Source organism: Ambystoma mexicanum, chromosome 2p (assembly GCF_040938575.1).
Source record: "Ambystoma mexicanum isolate Mex_15411 chromosome 2p, UKY_AmexF1_1, whole genome shotgun sequence".
Taxonomy (NCBI): domain Eukaryota; kingdom Metazoa; phylum Chordata; class Amphibia; order Caudata; family Ambystomatidae; genus Ambystoma; species Ambystoma mexicanum.
This window is the reverse complement of record NC_090923.1, coordinates 1,448,652,272-1,448,678,422: the sequence shown is the minus strand read 5'-3', so window position 1 is coordinate 1,448,678,422 and position 26,151 is coordinate 1,448,652,272. Positions and strand designations below refer to the sequence as shown.

Here is a 26,151-nt window from a genome sequence, read left to right as displayed (position 1 = left end):
CATGACAAATTCGTTATGAGAGGAGATAAGATAATTCCCCCTTCAAGTCTACGCCAGAGGGTCATTGAACTTGGACATGAAGGCCATCAGGTTATTATAAAAACCAAACAAAAGATAAGGAATGACATCTGGTGGCCTGGATGTGATTTACAGATAGAACGCTACATCAGGGACTGTATCCTTTGCTGCAATAGTGAAAAAAACTGTGTGGGTGTTAAACAAACCATGGTAATGACTGAGATTCCTAGCAAAGTATGGAAGGATGTGGGCACGGATATCCTTGGTCCAGTGAGTAGCAATGGTGTGCAGAAAAACTGTTTAGTGATTATTGATCTCCTCACCAGGTGGGTAGAAGTGTTGATTGCATCTAGTATTACTGGGAAAACAGTGACTGATATTTTATCTGCTATCTGTGAGAGGGAAGGATACCCAGGGAGCATTCTCTCTGATAATGGTACTCAATTTAAATCCAAGGAGGTGGCAGAATTCTGTAATAAATATTCTATTGAGCATAAAACAAGTTCCATTTACCACCCCAGACTCATGTGATGGTTGAACGTTTCAATAAGATATTGAAGGAGACGATCAGAATGGCTTGGTCCAATGGTATGAACTTGGAGGATGCGGTCAGGGAAAGGGTGATTGCTCATCGCTTCACACCACATTCCAGTACAGGTCTTTCGCCTTTTGAACTCAGTAGAGGAAGGAAGGCCAATACTAAATTGGCTCCTGTGTGGCTAGACAACAAAGGTAAAGGGGTAGAGAAGGATTTTGGTACAGTATGTAACAAGATCAGAGAAGTTCAAAGGAAGAATAAAATTGTTTTTGAAAGGAGAGCACACAAAGACAAGTATGATATGGCTATAGTTGTGGGGAAGTTGGTTAGGATACGACTTCCTCCCGCTCTTAGAGTGGGCCCATGTAAGTGGTCTAGGCCTATTAGAGTTGTAGAGGCATTTTGCCATGCAGTTAGAACGGAAGATGGAAGGGTCTGGAATTTTGAGAGGATATGGGTATGTGAGGACAGAAAACATAACAAGAATGGCAGTGAGAATGTCAGTTTGGGCGTGAAAGAAGGAAAGTATGGGTTTGATGGTGAGATTGATGTGAGGAAGAGGAAATGTACACCTAGTGTTAAAAACAAACCAAAAGACGTTTCCTTGTCAGTTAATTCCAGAGATACTGGTTGCAAGTCCAGATGGGGAAGATCACATCGTCTACCAAAACGGATGGAGGACTATGGGCCTCATTACGACCCAGGCGGTAAGTTACCGCCTGGGTCGTACCTTTACCACCATGGCGTAAACTACGTTAACGCCATGGTGGTTGGCGGACTTACCGCCCCATTCCGAGGTGAGTGGGGCGGTAAGTCCCCATTAACCCATTTACCCTTCCCCATTCCCATTTTTGCCCCATAGGGCATAATGGGAGTGGGGAAGGCGTTAATTACGCCACCGTAAATTACGGTGGCGTAATTAACAACAAGGTCCCTTAGCGCCATGGATTTTAACACCTGCTAAAAGCAGGTGTTAAAACCTCCATGGCGCTAAGGGACCTCGGAATCAGGCGGTAAGGGTCGGCGCTGTTTACGCCGCCATAAACCCCTTACCGCCTGGGTCCTAATGAGGCCCTCTGTGTGATTTTTTGTTTTTTTTTTGTGACTTTTACATTTTGTTCTTTTATTCTGTCATTTGACCATTATTTCCTGAACATTATAAAGGAAGGGAGATATGTAGCATCCCAGCTACATGAAAGGAAGCTCGCCTGGAGGCAGAGAGACCTGCCTGACTATGACATGGTTCCACATGTCACATTTCATTGGTGGAGAAAACACTGGCTTTGTTCAGTATTCTGGAATTAAGAACTTGAGTTGAAAGACAACTGTTATCGGGTTGCTGCTGGCTTGAGCAGACTCCCTCCTCCTTTCCCCATTCATTATTACTATATACTTATGTAAATATTAAATATAAGATTTCCTTATAAACTCACCCCGTGTAATGTCCATCATTCCTCCTCAATACTACAACCATCAATAGGAAAATGTGTTAATCTCTATGCGTCTTATCTTCAGATATTTTAGTCTGCTTTATTCTAATGGCAATGAGGTTGAAGACCTCCCTATAGCATACTTCTTGGAGCCCTTTTTCAAGTGTTCACGGGCAGGAACGACACAGAGCGTGGGCGGTCACCGGTGTTTATTGCATAGATTTTTCCAAGTGAGCAGCTCTTTTTGGAAATGGTTACTAGTGTCAACTATCAATAATCTGTGAACATTTTAGGAAGGAGTTTGGGGACGAACTAGAACCATATAAAACACGTGGTGCGTGCGGCCACTTTTCATCAAAGTCAGGTTAATTAAATTTCATCCAGGTACATCAATTGGATCAATGGGTCTGGTGACATTCCTTCTTTAACCAAATAAGCATCCCTTACTTAGAGATACATAAAATATCCATACACTTGCACTCATTTTAACAAACTGTGGTTATGTGGTTTCACTAGAAAATTCATACCCATTATTCTGGCCGCCGTTGCAATGTTCAATGTGAACGCATTTTCTTTTTCCACTTTATACATTAGTCATTCAAGAAAACATACTCCACATCATGGCAGTTCTGAAAGAATGCGCGGGAAATAAAGAGCATTTACTTAATGAAGTTCATACACTGCCCTCAATTTTGCAAAGAAAAAGCATTGCACTCTGCGCGCTAGAATTTTATTTTTGTTTACCGTTTTCTACAGCCTTTTCTCTGGCAGAGCATCTGTTCTCTGTGGTGCCCTTCTAGTTTGTTAACCTATTCCATTTGTGTTCATGCGTGCTCTGTGAAAACTAGGCTTGTAGTTCGGTTCCACCTGGCCATTCTGGTAGTACCATAGCAATGGACTATGAAGCAAACTGAATTTTTGTTTCACTTATTTTCCATCCCCTATTTTGATAGTAGCTGCTATTGAAACATTTAATTTAATTTGTATGTGCATAGTGTTAAATCCTCATATGTTTACACGCCAAATATTCTCAAATCTTTGTTTTCACTAGTTAAGTACTCAGCATTGAAGCCTTGCAGTATGTGTCATATTCACATGTTTCTCAGCAGTGATGAACAGCGGCAAGAGGCTATCAGGTTTGCAGTTTGCGCTTTACAAATTTATCCTGCAGACCTCTCTCTCTGGCCACTGTGGCTCTATTTGTATCTTCTGACTAGTCCAAAGCATGTATGTCTGCATGGGGGAATATATCATAGAATAGTTCATTCATAAGTAGATAATTGGGTGCATCATGTTCATGCTCTTCATATCTACCAGTTCAAATAATATGGCAAGTATCCAAAATAAAATCACAGAAATGCTAAGGTGTCGTCTTGGCTGAGCAATATAGAGCATTCTGTTATTTCATTGGGTCCCATTTCGTGGCTCCGTGTTTGCAAAACCCATTTCCCATCCACTATGTCTGACTCATGGGGTCTGAGTACTGTGTTTTGGTCTGTCGCGTATCTAGTACAGACCGTGTGATGACATTCTCAATATGCTGTTTGTCCAGGAATTGTGCAATACTAGGTGCCTGCTTATTCTTTGTCCTAATTCTGGTGCTGTTCAGTTACTTGGTCCCCCTCTCTTTTGGTTTTGATCAAGGTGACACACAATAAACCGTAAGAATTATTTATAGTACTACAGCTCATATATTTTGTTAAGTTCCACATCCTCAAAAATAAGGTTAATATAAATATGACACAAAAACTGACATGGCTATTTAGTAGACAATCTTATACGCTGTGGCTCAAAAATCATGACCAATGGTCACCTTCACCCCTTCCTTGGACAAAAACATTTTGTTAATGTAAGGCTGCAGAATATATGAGAATTGGGGCATAGAGATTCTAAGGGAGATATGCAGAGTCATAAGGCTGCAGAATATATGAGAATTGGGGCATAGAGATTCTAAGGGAGATATGCAGAGTTGAAAAGGCTGCAGAATATATGAGAATTGGGGAATAGAGATTCTGAGGGAGATATGCAGAGTTATAAGACTGCAGAATATATGAGAATTGGGGCATAGAGATTCTGAGGGAGATATGCAGAGTTATAAGGCTGCAGAATATATGAGAATTGGGGCATAGAGATTCTAAGGGAGATATGCAGAGTTGAAAAGGCTGCAGAATATATGAGAATTGGGGCAAAGATATTCTGAGGGAAATATGCAGAGTTGAGGTGAAAATGATGGGAATTGGGGTGGGCAGGGACCAAACCCGAAAGACTCCCATGTTGTTTGCACCATGTTTCCAGTCATGGGCTTTCGTTGAACCAATGATTGTCATAAGGTGTGTTAGCGTGATTTCTTCAGTATAAAAAGACCAAGATCTCACAAATGTACTTATTTATTACATGAAACAGAGGGTGACAAAAGTGGTGCCCCATTGACATGGGGTGAACTGTTCACCCTATATGCCAGTCTGTCACTCGTGTAAGCATGAGGGTCTTGCATGCCTGGTTTGCCTTTCTGCCAGGGGGTGCCTGTAGTTGTTGCATAACTAGGGTTGAGGTTTGATAGAGTATGCCAGACTATAAAGCAAATGGGAATGGGTGGCGCTACATGGAAATTCTGGCCTCCACACTGTGAGGGCTTCCTGAGCACATCTCTGGGTCAACACAAAACCATGTATTCACTAATGCCAACAATTCCCTCCATTGTACTAGAATCTGTCATCACAGGAAAATCCTTGCTATCATAAGAGGTCTAATTTCCCCCGTTTCCAGATCAGCAATACATTTTATTCAGTGCCTATGTCACAAACTCACCACTACTGATACAATCCCATTTCATTTCTTCTACCCAAACCCCTTCATGTTTTCCCTTTTTGTTAGTTATGTGTGTCCCTTTCCTATTCCTGCTTTTGCCTCCCCCTCACTTTTGCCCTTTTACCTTTTTTCCTACTCCACATAGTATGGTGCTGCATAAAAGCCACAAAAACATACCACAGCCTTTAGCAGCAGTACAAAGTCATCTGCCTGTGGTATGACACTTACATGTACTGTGTCTAGTTCTGGAGGGAAACCTCTAGCTGTCTTTAGATGGGTAGGAAGACCTGCCAAAAATAAATTAAAGAATATGAATACTAAAAGACACCTCTGTTTTAATCCTCCTTTGGTACGGATTCTGGAGGCAGGGGGTCAGCCGTCAACCTGGTACGAACCTGAACGTATGTAATTCAAATGTAAATACATTATTAGTGTTGCAAGGGTTTGAGGATTCCCCAGGCAGATCCTGCCCACAGTGTTGTCCTGTTCACCATTGCAAATGCACTTGATAAGTCTATGGAAGTGATATGCAATAGTTTCCTATTTAATCTCACTCTTTTATTTGCTAAATGGAAAAAATTGCTTAATTGCCTTTTGAGGAAGAACTTTTTTTGTAGCCCGTTTGAGACCAATTTAACCAATTTATAAGAGTGAGTTACTCCATGCTGTTAGATCCAGTAGAAACAATTTAGCAAATATTTGGCACTTATTTTTAACAGTGCTATTAATCTAAAATTTGACAGGTTTCTCTTATCCCTATTTTCGTGGAGAATTAAGATGCTTTCTTGCCAGCTCATTGAAATTAGTTGAAAAGTAACGTCTGTCTGATAAGGACGGTAGATATCAGTGGGCCATTCCATAGCAGCAGATTTTTACTAATGTGGCTGAACACCTATTAGGGCCAGGGTGTATGTGAATATTTTGATCGGGATACTGCATTAAATTTCTATGGCTGGGTAATAGCCATTTTGGAAGCCTGGTTGTTTAACCAGAAATTCATCAGAAATGTTGCCAAACAATTTGGCAAGTACTTTAATTGGATCAGAGATTGAAGAAGCAACATCTTGCTTGGTACTCCAGGCTGTCCAGCAGTCAAGGATCCGAAAGCAACACTTTAGAGATTAATACTTTATGCATTTGTGGTGGTTGATCTATTTAATTTGTTTTTGTACTTATATTGCAGGTTCTTGATATCTGGAATGTGCCATTTCACCGTATTTTATATCACGTTAGACTGCAATTGACAATTGTATGCTCTTTTAACGGAATACTCCATAACCGTCTTTTTGGCGTCCAACTCAATAGTATTTAAGAGACGTATGAGCTGAGCTACAGCTGTTGCACATTTTGTGTTATTGTCGTGCCAAATAGGTTGATTTCCATCTGCCCTTTAAATGCGACAGGTTTTGTTTTAGTTGTCACTAACCAGAGAAAATTGTCTCTTAATGTTGAACAATCACTCTCTAATCTTAGTGATACCCCAAAGTAGGATTTTCAACATTATCTAATCAACTTATAAACCACATTTCTGACCTCATTAATACTACTCTGCCTTACCTTCCCTCCTTATCTCACTACAGAGCCATTAGACTTGTCCACTTGGCAATCTTTGCTTTGATTTTCCAACAAACTAGATTTTTATGAGTCACGCACGTTTAAAATCTATATGATTGCATTAATATATATGTGAAATGTATACAGCATATACAAAAATTGTACGGAAATATACTGCTAGAATAGAACAAGCAGTATTACATACCTATTCACAACTGTGCCTTGAGAAAGCCTGGTTAAGGGCAAATCAAATGCATGTGCCTCCAAATGGAGTGGGTAGGCACCTTTTTATCTAAAATGAATACCTATGGTAATTGACTAATAAAAATCACTGAACATATGACCTCTTTGGTTTTATTTCAAGAACTAGGCGCAAGTATCCTTCCAAACCCACCCCTTTTCAGAATTACTTACTGACTGGCTATTAAATACCAGTAATTGCAAGGATCTGCTGCCAAGGCCTACATGGTATAACCAATTCCTAGCATTAATACTAGCTGTAACAGGATACAGAGTACCCAATCTCTTATAACTAGTTAAAGGGAAGGCGCACTGACTAATATACACCACCCTGTACTCTTTTACAATTCCTTACACTGTTTCACCACCAGCTTCACGCCCATACCTTTGACATATGCAGGTGTTAGCAGGATTTTAGCTTCTTTGACTACTGCATCAGGAAATTTCTGGCCTGTGATACACACAGTCTATATTTGAGGTGTCTGGGCCTCAACCACATCTGGAGCTCTTGCACGTTGCGTTTGACTCTCGGCTCCCATCCGCTTCGTCGAAGACTTAGTCAGTGGAGGCATCTTTTTGGTGCTGCTCCACTGCGTCCCATGAAGGAGTTTATCATAAACCAACATTGGAGGGCTTGATTTTCCTCTGAGGTAAGTAATCTTTCTTCACAGGCACCCCAGGTGGCTACTCCTTTCCTGGGAGTGACGCAAATGGGAAGGGGGTCCTCTGGATCCTTCAAGACCAACCAGAGATGGCCCGATGCCTTTACGGCTGACATCTGCTCTAGAGCTGAGGGTTCTTTAAATCCTAGTACCGGATTAAGTTCCCAGGGGGCAGGAGTCACCAACAAGGTCATCGCTGAGGGCACTTAAGTCCCTCCCGGCCCACACTTAACACTCCTGTCACCCCTACTGCCTTGATGTGCCCAGGGGTCTCTCAATGCCTGGCCCCAGGGGGCTCCACGTTTGTAAATAAAGGCCCTAATGTGTCTGCCTTACAGCGCTCGCGCGACAGACGTGCAACCAGATCGCCCTGGACCCTCGCATGATTAAATGAGACTCAACCTCGCAGCAAGACGCAATAAGGAAGTGTCCCTGTGTTGTCTCCCGGTCCCACTTGGGACCACAAAGAAAAGAAATAACTAGAAAGGGAAACAACTGTCCCCTTGAAAAGAAATTGGGCTCAACCAATTAAACTGGTCACAACCGCCCCAAAAACATCCCTACGCCACCTGCCTTAATGGAAGGAAATGTAAGCAATGGGGTTTGCACCTGACTCATTCTGTACTAAAATCACAAGTATGTCCGGAAGATGACTCTCGCTATCAACTACGTGAACACATGGACACAAGTGTATCACAAGTGAAAGAGCCGAAACACGTGTCGACCTAAGAGAGAAACCTAACACCACAGTTTTTCGTGCTTCTACAAACTATACAGACACTGAATAAATAATCAAGCTACTTTAACCCGCAACAAATAATTATCTGCTGCATAGTCAATGGAAACCAACGCAAAATAAATACTGCAGTAGAAACTTGTTCTGTCCTTCTATTTCAGTGCTCTGCTACGTGTCCAATAAAGTAACATACAAAGTCACCATATACTAACCCCCAGTCACATCTCACTGACCGAAGTGTTTTGTGGAAAAATTGTTGCACACTATATATATATTTCTGAGGCTTGTGGAATCTGCTTAGATCACATGCTGTGCATAGGCCGACATCTAGTTGAAGCTGCAGAGTATTACAGTTTGTTTTTCGAAACTCGAAAATTGGTGTCGACACAGGGCGTGCCAGTAATACTATCCCTAGTGTGACGTCCACTGTACCCAAGATCCCTCAACGTCTAGGATCCTCAGATTGTTTTTTTCCGCCATACTGGTCGGAAGCATTTTGCGGAGTCCCCTGGCCTTAGCCATACTTTTGCTAAAATATTGATTAATTTACATCCTTTCCCCATCCCAACGTCGAAATTCGACACTCGAAGCCGGCTTGGAGAAGAAATCGACCGTCGGCTGCTGCACGACGGATTTGGGTCATGGAAGGCCTCTGGCCTTGGCCCGGGCCTTGGAAGGCCTCTGGCCTCGGCCCTGCAAGTAGGGAGAGTGGGGGGTTGGACATACTCTACACTCTTGGTATATAGGTACACCTTATACATTTCCTACACTTACCAACCCGCTGCCTCAAGGTGCGTATGGAGGGTACCCCTTTTCAATTCTGCCCCAAGTGCAATCGCAAATACCCTTGGGTCGACAGGCACGCCACGTGCAATCTCTGCTTGCCGAGGGACCACCCCGAAGCGAACTGCAGAGTGTGTAGTAGGTTTAAACGTAAGACACTTAAGGACCGTTCGACGAAGCGTTGGTCCCACCACGCTAGGCAGGCAGCCATGGCAGCGGAGGGCGCCTTCAGCGAGGGCAGCGACGCCGTGCTTTCGGACGGCGAGGGCATTACAGCGTCGAAAGACAGCCGAGCGCAGGTCCCCGACCTCGGAAGGTCGTCCGACACGGCGGCTATGGGGAAGACCCCCGGCGACACAAGTGCTTCACACACCACTCACACAAAACACACGAAGTCCAACCGAGACTCGATGACGTCGAGTTCTCGGAAAGAGGCACAAACAAAACGGTCCGAATCGGTGTCCTCTGGGCGTTCTCAATCGAGATCGCCGCATGACTCCAGGCAAACATCCACTCTTGCCAAGAGTGCCTTGCTACCTAGGCTAACAGAAGTTCGATCGTCGGAGGACGAAGACGACTTCCACCCTCAGGCCGCTCTCCAGGAGTCGGAGCCCGCAGACAAGATCAGCGAGGCCCCACGTTCGAAGGACAGGGACTCTACCCCCGATCCTCGACGCCAGGCGGCGAAAACCTCCGGAGCCACAAAGGGACAGGGAAAACACTTTTCCACTGCCGGGGAGGGGAGAAAACAGCAGAAGAAGCAGCCTCTGCACTCTTCCACACCTGTGATACACTCCACTCCTCCTAAACAGACAGACAAGACCAGGTCTGTTGATATTTCTAAAACCAGTAAATTACTTAAGATAAATCTCCTAGACTTTCTGAAAGAGTCATTCCCAGTTCCAAAAAATGGTCGAGGGATGACATAGATAGGGTCATGTCAAGGATGTCTTCTTTGGCAGACTTTTACGATAAAAATCCAGACCATTTCCTTTCATATAATCCACAAGGGGCTACACCCTCAGGCTCTAATGATCCTATCCCCCCGAGTAAGAAGCCCCGGTTTGAGACACCGATGAGGTCTACAGACCCCTTGGAGGTACAACCATACTCACAGCCATACTCACTGTATCAAGGAGAGACTTCCTTTGGTGAGGACCAAGATTTTGGCATGGTAGAAGAGCAAACCGGGACCGGCTACTATGGGGATGATGAGGACCAAGAAGAGGAAGAGGAAGACCCTGAGTAGATTCCCCGGTAGAGAAGGAAGCCCCGGTTACCGACTCCCCTGTCGATAACCAACCCCTCCTGAACGAGGTTCTCGCACGAGCAGCAGAACATTTCCATATTGACACCCACGGTGTCCAGGAAGAGAGGGACTTCGCCAAGGAGTTAGTGGGTGAAAGGAGGCCCAGACCATCCCTATCCTTAAGTCTATTCAGCGGAGAATAGACCCATCCCTGGTGAACCCGAACCTCACCAGAGCAGTCAATCCCAGAGTTGAAAAACTTTTCAGGGCAGCCCAGTCTGACCCTCTCTATATAAGAGGACATCTGAAGCCAGAGTCCCTAGTTGTCACTAACACTTGTAAGAGGGCTGGAACACCCTTGTCATCGTCCGAAGCTCCTCCAGACAAGGAGAGCAAAAAACTATATGGTTTCGGCAGGAAAGTAGCCTCAACGTCCGCCTGTCAGGCAAGGATTGCAAACTCCACCACCCTGTTGGCCAGCTACAACTGCCATCAGTGGGAAGAAGTTGCGGCACTCATAGCCTCTGCACCAGAACCCTTAAAGGGCCAGTTAGCACGAATTTCCACAGAGGGTAGAGCCGTGTCTGGTTGCATTTTAAAAGCAACTTTTGACGCCACGGACAACGCAGGCAGATTGATAGCAGAAGGTACTGTTATCAAGAGACATGCGTGGTTACGGCAGTCTGGTTTTAAGGCAGAAACCCAGGCATCATTGTTGGACAAACCGGTGGAAGCCGATCTGTTGTTTGGTAAGGTGGTCGAGGACGCGCTGAAGAATGCCAAGGACGAATACGAGACACTCAAGTCCCTTGGCTAGTTAACCAATAAACCCCCTAACCAGAGAGGGAATAGTAATTTTCGTTGCCCACGCGGCCAAAATTCCCAGAGAGGATCAAACTATTCCCAGGGGCAGGGTACACAGTGGAACAACAACAGCCAACAGTCTACCCAGGGTTACGGCAGGGGTAATAGGAGTGGACGTGGTAAAGGCAGAGGCAGCCCCAGTAAAGGAGGCGGCACGCCTCCACAAAAGCAGTGACGCTCAGTTCAGGGTCCCTTCTCACGCAACCCCAGTAGGGGGACGCATTTCCAACTTCACCCAGGCTTGGGAAGGGATCACATCAGACAGATGGGTGCTGTCAACAGTATCCGGAGGGTACTGTATAGAACTACTGCAGCGTCCCCGGAACCATCCTCCACGACAAAGAGTACACTCTATAGAACATCAGAAGATTCTCCTCGAGGAGATCGCCAATCTGCTAGCAAAGGACGCGATAGAACTCGTCCCGGGACACCAGGTAAACAAGGGTATTTATTCAACTTACTTCCTTGTGCCAAAAAAAGATTTGACAATGCGCCCAGTATTGGATTTACGGCCTGCCAACAAGTATGTCAAGCCCCAAAAGTTTCGTATGTCTACGCTACAAGAGGTAATCCCCCTCCTAAAAAAGGGGGATTACATGGCAACCTTGGATATGAAAGATGCCTATTTTCATATTTCCATGTTCCCAGCGCACAGAAGGTACTTGCGCTTCAAGGTGGACAGTCGGCACTACCAGTTCAAGGTACTGCCCTTCGGGATAGCTTCGGCACCAAGGGTATTCACCAAGGTACTGGCGGTGGCGGCTGCACACCTACGCAGGGAGGCAATCCCGGTGTACCCTTATCTGGACGACTGGAAACCCCAGTAATTTGCAGAACAAACATTCAAAGGACTATCGACCTCCTCCACGAATTAGGCTTCTAATCAATGAGAAGAAGTCAAGCCTGGTGCCAAGCACCTCCAAACAGTTCCTAGGAGCAATTCTAGATACTCAAGAGGGGTTGACTTATCCTTCAGAGGAAAGAATTCGGAATATACTACTGCAAATTCCGCAGTATCAGTCCGGTCACCAAATAACGGTACGCAAAGCAATGCGTTTGCTGGGCATGATGGCGTCATGTATTTACCTGGTCCCCCACGCGCGCCTGTGCATGCGTCCCATGCAGGAATGGTTGGCGAAACAGTGGTCTCAGGCAAGTGGTCAGTGGGACGATCTAGTGGTCGTTTCGCCAACACTAGTACAAAGCCTTCACTGGTGGACAAGAGAGAATCTTGCACAGGGAAAACCCTTTTACGATCCGGAAGTACAGGCAGTAGTCACTACCGATGCATGTCTGACGGGGTGGGGAGCTCACCATCTCCACCACACAGCTCAGGGTCTCTGGTCTCCCTCAGTGGCCAAGAACCACATCAACCTGCTAGAGCTTCTGGCAGTATTCAGAGCGCTTCAAGCGTTCGAGCCCCACCTACTAAACCTGTCAGTGCAAATTCGGACGGACAGCACAACAGCCATGTTCTACCTGAACAAGCAATGAGGGACTCGTTCGCCAAATCTGTCCAAGCTTGCCCAGAAAATCTGGATATGGGCACTCAGACGGAACATCTTCCCGTCATCACGATATGTTCCAGGGGAGCTCAATTCCCTAGCGGATGCTCTGAGCAGAGACTCCCTCCCAGAAGAACACGAATGGGCTCTACACAGAGAGGTCGTAGAAGATATCTTCTCTCAGTGGGGTTTCCCCACTATTGATTTATTCGCCACAAGCGAAAACAGACAATGCCCAGGATTTGCATCCAGGTTCCCCCAACCAAACTCCCAGGGGAACGCCCTGTGGATGAACTGGTCAGGGATGTTTGCGTACGCTTTTCCACCTCTCATCAGGAAGGTGGTCAACAAGATGAACAGAGAGTCGATGACGCTCGTCCTAGTTGCTCCCATGTGGGCAAGACAACCGTGGTTCCCACACCTACGCAGGATGGCAGCGTGCAAGCCCATCAAACTTCCAGCCTGGTACAACCTACTGTCCCAGCACCAAGGTCAAACAGTGCATCAGCAACCCAACTCAATGAACCTGGCAGCATGGCTCCTGAGGTCATAGAGTTTGGACATCTCAATTTACCACAGAGGTGTATGGACATCCTAAAGGAATCTAGGAAACCAAACACAAGGCACTGTTACTTTGACAAGTGGAAGAGATTCGTTATCTGGTGCCAGAGTAGACAAATCAACCCAGTTGATTGCACTCCTTCCAATATTGTCACCTACATGCTCCACCTGCTGGATGCAGGATTAGTTTTTAACTCACTGAAAGTACACCTGGCAGCCCTGTCGGCATACACCACTTCCCATAACAAGGTCTTGTGGTGGAAAGTACCAGTAGTTAAAGCCTTCATGGAAGGAGTAAAGAGACTTCACCCTCCTATTTCAAACCCACCACCAGGGTGGGACCTTAATGTGGTGTTATCTAAGCTCATGGGCCCCCCTTTCGAGCCCATGCATAAAAGCAGTCTCAAACACCTGACTTATAAAACGGCCTTCTTAGTAGCTATTACTTCTATAAGAAGGGTCAGTGAAATTCAGGCTCTGTCACTGCAGGATCCCTTTTTTACTGTCCATAAAGACAAACTGGTTTTACGCACACACCCTAGGTTCTCATCTAAGTTTATATCTAAATTCCACGTAAACCAGTCCATCGAGCTTCTGGCTTTCTTCCAGGACCCTCAAAGCTCGGCTGAGGTGAAACTACACACCCTAGATGTGCGTAGGGCAGTCCTCTACTATGTAAATAAAACCAGACCGCTAAGGAAAACAAATCAACTGTTTGTCTCCGTAGCTACAGGCAGAGAGGGGGATCGCATCTCTAAAGGTGCCATCTCAAAGTGGATTATTAACTGTATCCAGCTGTGTTACTCACTCTCTGAAAGAACTCTGCCTTTCATGCCAAGAGCCCACTCTAATAGAGGCATTGGGGCCACTGTGGCTTTCATTGCAAATGTACCCCTTGACACCATTTGCAAAGCAGCTACTTGGAGCTCTATTCACACTTTTACTCAGCATTACTGCATTGACACCCATTCCAAGGCAGATACACAAGTGGGACAAGCGGTTCTAAGACACTTATTTGCTCATGACCCTTCTCACATCCCACCTCCTTCTTCAGGTACTGCTCGCTAATCTATGCACAGCATGTGATCTAAGCAGATTCCACAAGCCTCAGAAGGGATACATTACTCACCGTAATCGTATTTCTGATGCTTGTATCTGCCTAGATTCACATGCGACCCACCCTTCCTCCCCTCTGAGAGACGGCGCATGGTTGCTTGTAGTCTTACCTTTCTATCTATCTGCTTGGATTATCTGTACTCACGCTACTCCTCAAGCTACCTCATGTCAGAAAAAATACAATCTGAGGATCCTAGACGCGTAAGGGATCTTGGGTACAGTGGACGTCACACTAGGGATAGTATTACTGGCACGCCCTGTGTCGACGCCCATTTTCGAGTTTCGAAAAACAAACTGTAATACTCCGCAGCTTCCACTAGATGTCGGCCTATGCACAGCATGTGAATCTAAGCAGATACAAGCATCAGAAATACGATTACGGTGAGTAATGTATCATATATATATATATATATATATATATATATATATACATATATATATATACATATATATATATATCTTTTATTTATTTTTTTATTTTATTTTTATATACTGATATATTTACTGTATTTCTCTGTGTTTTGTTTTGCGGATTTCAGCGGCTTTTTATACATTTTTGTATACTAAACAACATAAAATGTGTTGTATCGTTTTTTAATAAACAAGTGACAATAGACTCCTGTGTGATACTCTGTTCCTTCTAACTGTATGCACAAACAGCGGCAAACAGTTTTTTATAATTTATAACTAAAACGGTGTAGGCTCATTATTGCGTTTTTGATTGAGGGAGGGGTAACCATTCTCCTAGAGATAGACAGATGTTTAGTTTCTTCCACATTTGAGTCTGGTCCCATGAACAAAAAAGTAGAAGTACCCAGAATATTGACTGACTCTACAGGCTACACAGTTCGCAAAATGGTTGGCCAGAAGACAATGGTGCATAAGGAGCGCAATGGCATGTCAAGTGAGCATTCATGCAAAATTCCTACAGTGACACCTTTCATGGGTCCGGGCTCCCACGTCAAGACCTGGGATCTCCGGACAGTTTTTTGGCAGGGGAGCTGGCTGCAAGAGGAAATGAATCTTTGGTTCCTCTGCCTCCAACAGTACCTCCAGGATCGTTTGTACCTGGCAGTCTAGCTTCTGGTGACCTTTTTTCCAACCTTATCACTGACACCTACTTCATGGAAACCTTGTTATAGACAACCGTACTGAGTTCCATCTACTTTGTAATGGATCCCTTCTCCTGCACTGCAAACAGCAATCTGGACTATGGGGATAGCCACCCAGACTAGCCCAGAGGAGCGCTTTTATTTATATGTTTCAAACCAAGCCAGGGCCATGACTCAGTATTTTAAGGGGATCATGAGTGAGCTGATGCCTCAGACACCCTCATCTCCAGTCATGCCTATGCCGACCATGACTCCATCCACTTCCTGCTTCCCCCAGACACAGGAGCCTGCCCCTTCTGCAGTCGCCTCGAGCTCTGCCTCTGCTGCCCATGCCGGCTTTGTTGCACCCTCTGCCTGCCACCGCCACCAAGACAACCACTGTCTCTCCCAGAGGTCCCGTCGGCTCAGCGGCCACCAGTCCCGAAATCGGTCCCCAGCAAGGACCTCAGCTATCAAGTGAAACTGAGGACGGCATTCCTCACTCGGCTAAAGCCTTCCACAACAGGATACTCAGCCTGGCAGAGTCCCGTGGAGCTTCTGCTGCTGAAGAGCTGGAATCAGGGTCAGGCTTCCTCTCAAAGCTCTTAGGCCTCAGATCCTCTGGTAGATCGTGAGTTCACATTCAGAAAGACGTTCCGTTGGAAGCTTGCAAGATCTGGCAGAAACACCACTCCGTGCAAGCCACCAACAGCAGACTTGATGTGCCCTACAGGCGTCTCACATCTGACAAATTATGTCTCACCACACACCCACAATCACACTGCACCAAGCATTCTTCCTCCGGAAGTGCCTCATCATCACTGGCCAAGGATAGCAAAGTATAACAAACCTTCAAGAGGCCTGTAGAAGCATGTTTATGGCAATGCCTTTTGCACTTCAGGCAGGGCAATGTTGATGCGCTTTTGGCTGCAGCTAATCAAAAGCTTTGCAGAGAAATCGGGGACTTGCAGGTTTTCCTTCTTCCCGGGCAACAGCTAGCATTTATTTCAGGCCTGACCGAAGCGAAGCTCAAGCAAATATTACTGTCTGGATACCAGTTACAAGGCTGGTGCCAAGTTTGGTGAGGCTGTTCTGAGCAACATATTCACTAGCCACTAGTGCTTTATTCACTAGCCACTAGTGCTTTTCCCTCCCAGAGATTCTATTTGTTGTGAAATATCCCATCAGTAGGGAGGAAAGGGGACAGAACGTAGGCGTAAGAAACAGTTATTCACCATAGTAACCACTGTACTCCTAGTCTACAGTCCTCTTTCCTCCATATGACCCCACCTGTCATCCGTAAGTCTATTAGATAGTAGGAGCTGACAAGCAGTCAAGGACTGACGGGCACGGCCAGTGGGAGGAGTCAGTGTGACCGGGCATGCCTAGGCACGCCCTTACGTGCAACTAATTTAAAGAGGAAGTTGCATTTTTGGCTTAGGGACGGATCCCATCAGCATTAAGAACTAATAAATAAATTATTTTATATCACGTTTCATGCCGGAGACCAGCCTCTGCGTTGTCCTGTTTCCAAGACAAACGTGTTGCCTCAGAGATATCCTCCCGCACTGACTAGGAGTACAGAAGCCACTGCGGTGAGTAACTGTTTATGTGTTCCTGCATTTGTGCCATTTTACAGCCTCTTAAAAGAATGGTGACAGTGTGACTTGTAATACTAGAGAAGCTAATTTTTTTCTAAGTGCAGGGGTAACAGTGATTTGTGTAGGTGCAGGGGTAGCAGTAATTTGTGTAGGTGCAGGGGTAGCAGTGATTTGTGTAGGTGCAGGGGTAGCAGTAATTTGTGTAGGTGCAGGGGTAGCAGTGATTTGTGTAGGTGCAGGGGTAGCAGTGATTTGTGTAGGTGCAGGGGTAGCAGTGCTTTCATTTAAGCGCTCGTTGAAGCGTTCTGCGTGTGACCTACATCTCACAAGTTTGAATCCTAGCAACATTGAATCAGCATTTCATCCGTTTAAAGTTGATCAGCTGAGTCTTATTATGGGCGATAACAGTAACATACTGTTAATTACTTTGCCACAAATTGGCTATGTATATAAAACAAGGTATTATTATTGTTGACTATTTAGATTATAAAACATGTTTGCGTATCCAAACTGGGCTGGTTGCTTACTATTTTAAACCATTGCACCTTGCTTCCTGGTGACGCAAAAAGGGAAGTCCCTCAGTTTTAAATACGACCCCTTGCATTTTATAGAGTTATTCCTTCTATAAACCTTCTTTTAGAATATTAAAGATTTGTTTTTCTTGATATCCAACCATGCTGCCTTTTGATGAGTTTTTTTGTAAATGGTTTAAGATTGTGCTGGCCAAAAATGAACGCAATTCTCTAATTGCGGTCTTAGTAATGTCACTGTAAATTATAATGATTGCTTGCCCAGCCCTTCACGTTATCATTCTTTGTATAATGTATTACCTGCTTTTGCTTTTTTGACACTCAATCACACTGCATTCATATGTCTTTTTGAGAAGGATCTAAGTTTAATAATGGAGATCATAGTTTTGTATTTCAACATTTTACTATGGGCCTCATTCTGACCCTGGCGGTATCATTGTGGAAAACCTGCCAGGATACCGGCAAATTGCCGTTTCCAGCACTCGGTCCCATAGGACACCATGAGGGGATTTGCCATCATTACCAGCACCGGCAATACCGGTGCCAATAATTACAGCTTTTTTTGCCGATAGGGTGCCTGCCTTATCTCCAGCTTTTAATTGGAGGTAACTCAGGTGCCCCACTGCCAAACCTGTAGACGGCCGGTTTCGGTCAAGTGCAGGTATCCATGAATACCGGCACTTCAATATCGGACCGGCCGACTTGGAATGAGACTCTATGTGTTGTGTGTTTTATAACAGATATATATCCTTATGTGCGTGCACCCTTTGAGCACTCTCACAAACCTTTATTCGCTGTAATCTTTTGTCCTTCAGTCTTCTAAAAGACCTCAAATCACTCCTCTGCTCACTTCTTACAGCATTTTATCTTCCACGCTCTTTCTTCTTGCGCTTCCCTACTCCCTAACTCTTTCAAAGCTGTATTCTCTCTTTTCAGTGCCGGCTCTGCCTCTGAAGTCCTCTGCTTTCTTAAACTCGAGGTTGTGAATGTATTTCCCCAGGCCTTTAAAGAAGCCTTGCCGCTCCCTACCACAAAGAGGCCCTCCAGGGAACCTCCTTCCTAATTCTTAATTCCACCATCCTAATTTAATGCCAGTTTTTCACTGTAAGAATTTGAGGCACTGTGTCCCACTTCAGCTCTCTGTTCATCACGATTCATCTCCTCTCTGGCCATTAGTCTAAATGAGTGTCTCCTCAATCTCTCCTCTTGCCGTGGTAATCCACCCAGCCATACTTGGAAACTTTCTTCTATGGGTTTCAGCCAAGCTGTCCGTCCTCTCTCTTATGTCTCTAGAAGCTCCTACTAAGTAATGCCCGGGTCCTTCTCATTCATCCTCCCCTCTCCTCCATGGCCTGATGCAAGATTTAAAGTGTGTCCCTTTACTCTGTTTAAATCATCGCTCTCCTACTATCGTTCTCACTTCTACACCCCTGGTCCTCATATTTACCTGCTTTCCCCACTTTTATTCAGTGCTTGTACACTTGTGTTCCTGTCTTTACTGTTCACCGTTGGATTTACACCCATTCCCTGCACATTTATCCATCTCTAAAATGGCAAAGCCTTCTCTACTCTGCACTACTTTCTTCTGTCTGATTTCCTTTTCTGCTTCAGGTTGCTTTTGTCTTTCACTTCTTTCTCTTTACTTATCTCCTCTGTTTCCTACTCGTGTCATTTCTTACCTCTTTTGTAAACTCACCTTTACAGTATTTTACTCTCTATCACCTTATACATTATCAGCGATCTCATTTAAACCTTCCTGTTTTTTTCTGTCTGGATTATTGTTCCTCTTTTCATCGAACTTCCTCTCTTTGCCTCCGTCTCCCTTTTGGCCTTTTCAAAAGGCCGAAGTTCACCCTCTCCTTTGGCATTTTTACGTTTCTGACACCCCAATGTATTTATTTTCAGTAACTGTCTGCCTTTCTCCTTACACTTCATCTGTTGACTCTTATGCCCGATTTTCAATTCTATCTCTTTCAATTCTATCTCCTCCCTAATGATGTCCTCTACTGACGTCCCATGCCCTCTTGTCGCTCTCTTTGCTCAGCTCCATGCACAATTTGCACAGAGTCAAAAAGCCCTTTAGACTCCACATAAAATGCAACTCAAAAGGTTTGCATCCCAGAGTCTTATTAGGAAACATGTACAATTCAGATGCAACTTAAATGTCATGAATGGCATAATTGAATGCTCCTCTCTCGTTGCGTGGTTCAAAACCAAGTTTTCTTCTCTTTCAAATAGCGTCTCCAGGTCACCACTCGGTCTCTTGCCAAATATTCCAAGGAAAAAACAGAATACAATTCTGAGAGGTGAATATGTTGGCCAATGGTGAGAGAACATTGCAGACTTACTCCAACAAGTCCCCCTGTGGTTCTGTGGTTTGCGTCAGCAGATCCAACAACCTCTTCCAGAGGTGGGGCTCAATGGGAGACTATAGGGGGTTTCTCTCAGGCTCTTCAGCCACCCTGTGACCAAGGGAGCTGCTCCTATGAAGCCCCAGCCCTCTCTTGCATTCCTGCTTACTGGGATGATGTTTAAGCGCGCCTATGGGTCTCAAACCTCACCCCTGGCCCTACTGCTGTCTTCAAACCTTCTGAATGTGCTGCCATAGACTCCTTCCTCTCCCCACCTGATCTGGACAACTGGTGAACTTACATTGTGTATCATCCTCACTGGCACTCTCCCAGTGTCTCAAAGGGAGCTTCAAATATAATCTCAGAGTCTCTCCTTTGCTTCCCCTTTCACCTTCTTATTCCCTTCCTGCTCCATTGATTTAACTTGGCCTCCAACCAATACATCACTTTCCCTCCTCTCCTCTCTGGTCCTCCTCTCTTTCAGTTCCTCATTCCAGTCCTCTACTACCTCTTCCCCCCCCCCCCCCGCTCCTGTTGCTCTCTGCTCTCCTGTATCTCCACTCTCTGCAACCTCTCTTGCCTCCTACCTTCACCTGTGCTTCTAATCTCTCCTCCTGTTTCCAGCTCTTTCCCACCACTAACCTCTCCTGCCTCTGCAACGTCTCCTACAGCACGCTCCTCCTTGCTGCTCTGCTACTCCAAACCCACACACTAACACTGGCACCGTCTGTATTACATAGTGCTCTTTCTCCACCCTCAGAGTGGGCTAAAGCCACCTGTTTGTATCTGTGTGTTATTATTACTGGGAGTGCAAAATAGAGTCCATGCATAATCCTTAATGGGATCAGGCGTGCGTCCTGCTGGGCTCCTCAAGGGGTGTGTCCGCCCCCTTGGATACCTCTTTGGGGGGCATGCTCATTAATGACCTGAAAGTTTGCAATAAACGCACCAAAAGAAAATTACTTTTCATTTCACTTTCATGTATCATAAATCTTGTTTATATTTACATATTGCTTTGCCAAATGCACACAAAAATGCTTATAATTGCCAGTTGGTTCAATTGTGAATAATACGCTTGTCTTCTTCTCTTCCTTTCAACTGTCTGTGTCCCCCTTTGTGTCTGTCCGGTGTGTTCCCCGTTGTTGTTTGCCCTCCCCTGTCTTCCTTTTCTGCATTGCCGGCTCCAGCGGAAGCAAAGATCTACAGCTCAGATGAGGAGAAGCTAGAGGTGAAGTCCACAGAAACGCATTTGAGCGAGAGAGACGAGGAGACCTCTGGAGACAGTGAAGACGAGAACTTTTTGGATGGAAGCAGCAGCCCTCTCAGGCCAAAGAATAAGTTAAAAAATGGCACTCAGGATCCGGCCCCTCCAGGGACGAATCCTGGTAAGAGTAGGAGGAGGCGGACCGCCTTCACCAGCGAGCAACTGCTGGAGTTGGAGAAGGAATTTCATTGCAAGAAGTATCTGTCTCTGACCGAGCGCTCGCAGATCGCTCATGCCCTGAAGCTGAGCGAGGTGCAAGTGAAAATATGGTTCCAGAACCGAAGGGCCAAATGGAAAAGGATTAAGGCTGGTAATGTCAGTAACCGGTCTGGGGAGCCTGTCAGGAACCCAAAAATTGTGGTGCCCATTCCTGTGCATGTCAACCGGTTTGCAGTCAGGAGCCAGCACCAGCAGATAGAGCAGGGGAGTCGCCCATGACACACGGATGGACACACACACGCACTGAGGACATCCTACCTCTTCATGGGCCAAAGTCAGGTCTCTACCTCGATCCCTTCTTTCTCAAGTTGACCTCCAAAACTAAAGCCCATATCACTGTCTCCAATAATTTGATGCCCGCCTTCTTTTCCCGCACAGCAAATCCTTCAGCTACCCTAATTTTTGGGTATTCAGGAAAATTGCACTTAACTAAAAGTTGAAAGCTCTGGCTGAAAGCACCTGTCAAGGACACTAACTACAAGGGCCCAAACGGTTGTGCCCACATTGTGAGGGCTCAGCGGATATGCCCAGCAAACAAGGGCTCAGAGGAACAGTCTTGGGGAATTCAGGATCAGAATATGTGCCCACGCCTACAAGGCTGATAGGATCTGACAGGGGATTGGCAGGACACAAACTATGTGCCTATGGCACAAGTTTTGTATTCCAGGTCTCCAAGAGGCTTATCATAATGCAGGTGTTTAAGGGCCCTAGCAAGTTTGAAAGTGGGTGTTCGTGTGGTATAACAACATTATCAATGATTCGTCTGCAAATTAAACTGAGTGCTTAATGGCACTAAAGTATACACAGCTAGAAGAAAACTTAGCTACACTGAAAACAGTGAGACTACAGCGTCTGCCACTACAGCTGGTCTCTAAATGACAATGGAACCTAGTCCTGGAAAGTTAGCCACCTTCTGACATGGCCACAAAAACGAGGAGTAGAGAAGGAAGCGAAAACATGAGACTTTGTGGATCCGGGAATCCGAATGGAGCAACAAGCAAAGATAATAGAAGGGAGAGTGGCAGGTGGGTCTAAACCCTGTCCAGCTGGAAAGACTTGGGCAAACCCACTACTCTGCAGAAAATGTGAAGATTCTTGAAAAGAAACTTTAATGTAGATACACATGAACTATTTGTAAAATACTGATTTATTTATTTATTTTGTGTGAGGTATGTAAATATGGAAGCTCACATTCTGTATATGAAGCTCACGTTGTCTGTCCAAGAAGCTCCTGTTGTATTTAGAGGAAGCTTGCACTGTCTGCATTTGAAGCTTGCGCTGTCTGTATATGAAGTACGATGTCTGTATATGAAGCTAGCTAGCACTGTTATGTACATGAAGCTTGCACTGTTGTGTAAATGATGCACTATGAAAGGCTCCGGGGGACCTACGGGAAGTATCCGTGTCACTAAAGGCTCTTGCAGGGTGCAGATGGCCTCAGGCGCAGTCAATTGCTAAATTCCCCCCTTTCCAACATCTTTAAACTGCTCTCGAACCACTGTTCTCTTTCATTATCTAAAATGTCTGACTATACCCGCTTCTTATACATCTGAGTGTCCGAGCTGGAGGGATGGTGTGGACTGAAGGGGCGGTCACCCGCCACTGGTCTCCTTTCAAATCCCGATGTAACCTATCCTGCCTTCCACAAAGTAGTGACATGATATTGACCATGGTATGTGGGAGCACCTTTGCCCTCTCTAGCAAGAAACCCTGTCGCCCACTGCTCTAATGTCCTCGCTCACCCTTTCCTCATAATCTCCTTACTATCGGCCAAAAAATGTGAAGAAATCTCTATGGTGTCCCCTGGCCCCAGTGACTTCTGGTCACAGATCCAACCTGGGGCTTCAGGTCATGGGGTCCACCTTATCGCTGACATCTCTAGCTCAAGACTTCGATTTTAAGACAAAGTTAGAGTATTTGGGCTTCCTGGGGCTGGTTATCTAGGTATGTATCTGACTACAGGGTGGGGATATACCTGAAACATTAAGGACGAGGCTAGATTGCAGGAAAGAGAATGCATGTCGACTTGGAGGCCACGGGCAACAGCGAGCACGCCGTCAATGCAGCCTCATTTAGTTACATCAAAAATTCACTCGAGAATGTGTTGCATATGTTTTTAATTGCAGGTGTGTTCAGATCAGGATCCTGCAAATCATCAAGTGGCAACATTTCAAAGTGATCTCGGATTTGTGTGCTTCGTCGAGGAGAGCAGGTGTGATACAAGCACACCTCGTGAAACATATTTTAAACCCTGAGCCACAGGATTCAACTGTTTCAAATACTCAAGCACTTCTCAAAACCAAAAAAAAAAAAAATAGTCGTCCATTCATATCATTAACCAAATCCAAACACCACTGGATCATTACATTTCTGTTAACGGGAAAAAGGTTATTTGTTTGATTCGTTACAATGAAGTGATCGTGCTGCAGCTGAGTTTTCCTCCATTGCACTGTATCTCTGTCTCCGGCTCCGGTATATTCCAATATAAAGTTTCATGTCCGTGAGTTATGTATTTATTTTATTTTGATTTTGTTTTATTTTGGTTTGTAATGTGCCCTATGCAAGTACACACTTTCTTTGACGGTCCAATAGAAAATGCACTATTGTCAGAGTATCCCACACAACAGAAATAATACAAGGACCAACAGCTTGTGTGGCTAGTTCTCATTCACTCCTCCAGATGATAAGACATGAAATATCTACAGCATGAAACAATACCCATTTCAAATGTCTCATTTTCTGTTGTCAACGCTACCATGGCTTCCTTCCAAATCGAAGCACCCAGGGTCAGGCAACCACAGAGTTCCAAGTTGGAGCCTCAAAACATTTGCAATTAGGTATGTGTTTCGTGTAATCCTAGAACACAAACGATAGCCTTAATTTAACCTTCTAAAAGCAGGGCCCAGTGATCTAATGCTCCTGGGTTCTTCGCGCTATATAAAAACATATTAACAACGCATAACAAAATTCACCGCCATCTGTGCTATAATTGGGGAGGACTTTAACTATATGAAAGTGTTACCCTCAGTTGCCTGTCACTGGGATTGAATACAGACTTTTTGGCAAAAGATTTTCTTGAATACTGGTTATGTCAAAGGCCATGGCACACTGAGGACTATGTATCAGAAACATTCCTTTTATCTCACAGAGTTCCCCTCCCGTCCATTCTTTCAGATGGGGACGGTACGGCTCTGCGGCACTGGGATTCTTGGCCTGGACCTGGTCTCCATGTAGTATTAAGTGTACGCCGGGGTGATATACTTGGTTCGAGGTGGCTTGGTGAATAGTACTCACCATAATCCTCCTAGCCAGAACCATGGTTTAATGTATGGAAATTGCAACATTTTGTTTTTAATGGGGAATTAACAAAATAGTAATATTTGGTTCCTGTTATTTATAGATATAGAGCCCTTATTTAAATTAAATCTGTACAGCTTATTGAGTGCTTGAGACAGATGAATCCAGTGATTTAGGGTTTAAACTTATTTTTTCTTGAGGCCTGCTTCTATCACAGTTTGAGGACCAGAATTGTGGGAACTGCAGCATAGTAATTAACATGTTGATCGATGGCCGCTAAGGTCCCTCTTTAACCTGCACTTTGCATTAAATAGTCAATTTACATTTGAGTGCAATTCTTCTCTTGCATAAAATAAAGTTTGCAGCAGTCAACAAAGGAGATTCCAGCCCAACTGGCTAAGCTGACCATTTCTCCACCAACATGCGTGTGTGGTACATAACCCAGGTAGTCAGAAAGGTTTGACTGTTGCTCACGCTAAGTCGAACCTTATTTGCAAATGGTAGTTGCTGGGTCTGGCTATGACTGTCCATATAGACGTAGTAGTTAGTCTTCCAACTTTGATAAGTGGGTAAGTCTGCAACACACTCCTACAGGGTTGAGTTATAATAATAATTGAAATTGTTATTTTATAAGGCGCTTAATACTGGAGACCAGTTTCTAAGCGCGAGACCGAGATTCAAACCTGTGTTGCTTTGCGTTGTCTTGCTTCCAAGAAAAACGCGTTGCTCCCGAGCTATCCTGCCTGGGCTTTACCTCCACCCTCTGACTGTTGAGACGCAACAGGACTGAGATTGAGACAGCTGCTCCCAATTAAGTACAATTTAAATTTCGGGGTTTGTGTCACTCATCAACGAGGCTTGAATGAATGTCTGACAAAAGTCGGAGAAATCCAAAAGTACAACAGTCTGTTAAGTGTACTCGCTCATGTCCCATTTCCCTTCTGCCAAATCTTGTCTTTAACTCCTAATTTCTCTCTTTTACTTACTCTCTTTCTCTCACCATCTTCAATGCTTTGTCAGTTAGCTATCGGGCTCTCCAAGGGACCAGGTCCTAAGAAGTTTTTGTTGCATTTCTAACACCTTAGTCTCATGCAAAGTCCTGTTTCATCATCCCACATCAATCCCTAACTTTGATCGGGTCTAAAGCACTTCCATTCCCTCGATTGCTCTCCACTTATAACGCCCCCACGCCTGCCCTCGTTTCCTCTCCACCTATTTAACAGCAACCTATTTCAACAGAAAAAAGCATATAACGAGAAAAAGGTGTGCTTCAAAATGTCATTAAAAACGCAGACTGTATTCTGTAAATAAATGGGACAAAGCACAAGAAAACATGTTACATTTTTCTCTTTGAATCACCACTTCCTCTGTTGAAAACTATCCCCTGATTTCCAGACTGTGTTGGTACCTTCCAAATGATATTATGACTTCAATAAATTATTTTCTATGTAAAAGGCAATGTGTCTCTGTTCTTTTTGCAGTGAGGAAATTCTCTGTAACAAATCATTATTGCAGACATAGGGCCTCATCAGACGTTGGGCAGTATCCCAGCGGTACATGCGCTAGGATACCGCCCAACCGAAATTGCATTTCCACACCTCGGTCCGGCGCTATTAGGGCCGGATCTCGAGTTGAGGGGTGGGGGGAAGTAAGTCTGCACCCAATCAGGCATTCGGGGCACTATTACCGCGGTGCTGTTAGCGCCATAGTAAAAGCGCCAAAAACATCAAATCA

The 26,151-nt window shown here is 44.9% G+C and overlaps 1 protein-coding gene across 1 annotated transcript in view; it reads left to right on the top strand.

The window, feature by feature from the left end:
- The window catches only part of GBX1 (gastrulation brain homeobox 1), a 150,094-nt gene extending 124,226 nt beyond the window's left edge, over positions 1-25,868 (top strand). The window contains exon 2 of the mRNA XM_069646013.1: positions 20,825-25,868. Coding sequence (XP_069502114.1) covers positions 20,825-21,339 — 515 coding nt within the window. The 3' untranslated portion in view covers positions 21,340-25,868. The remainder of the gene's footprint in view (positions 1-20,824) is intronic.
- Positions 25,869-26,151: the final 283 nt, after the last annotated feature.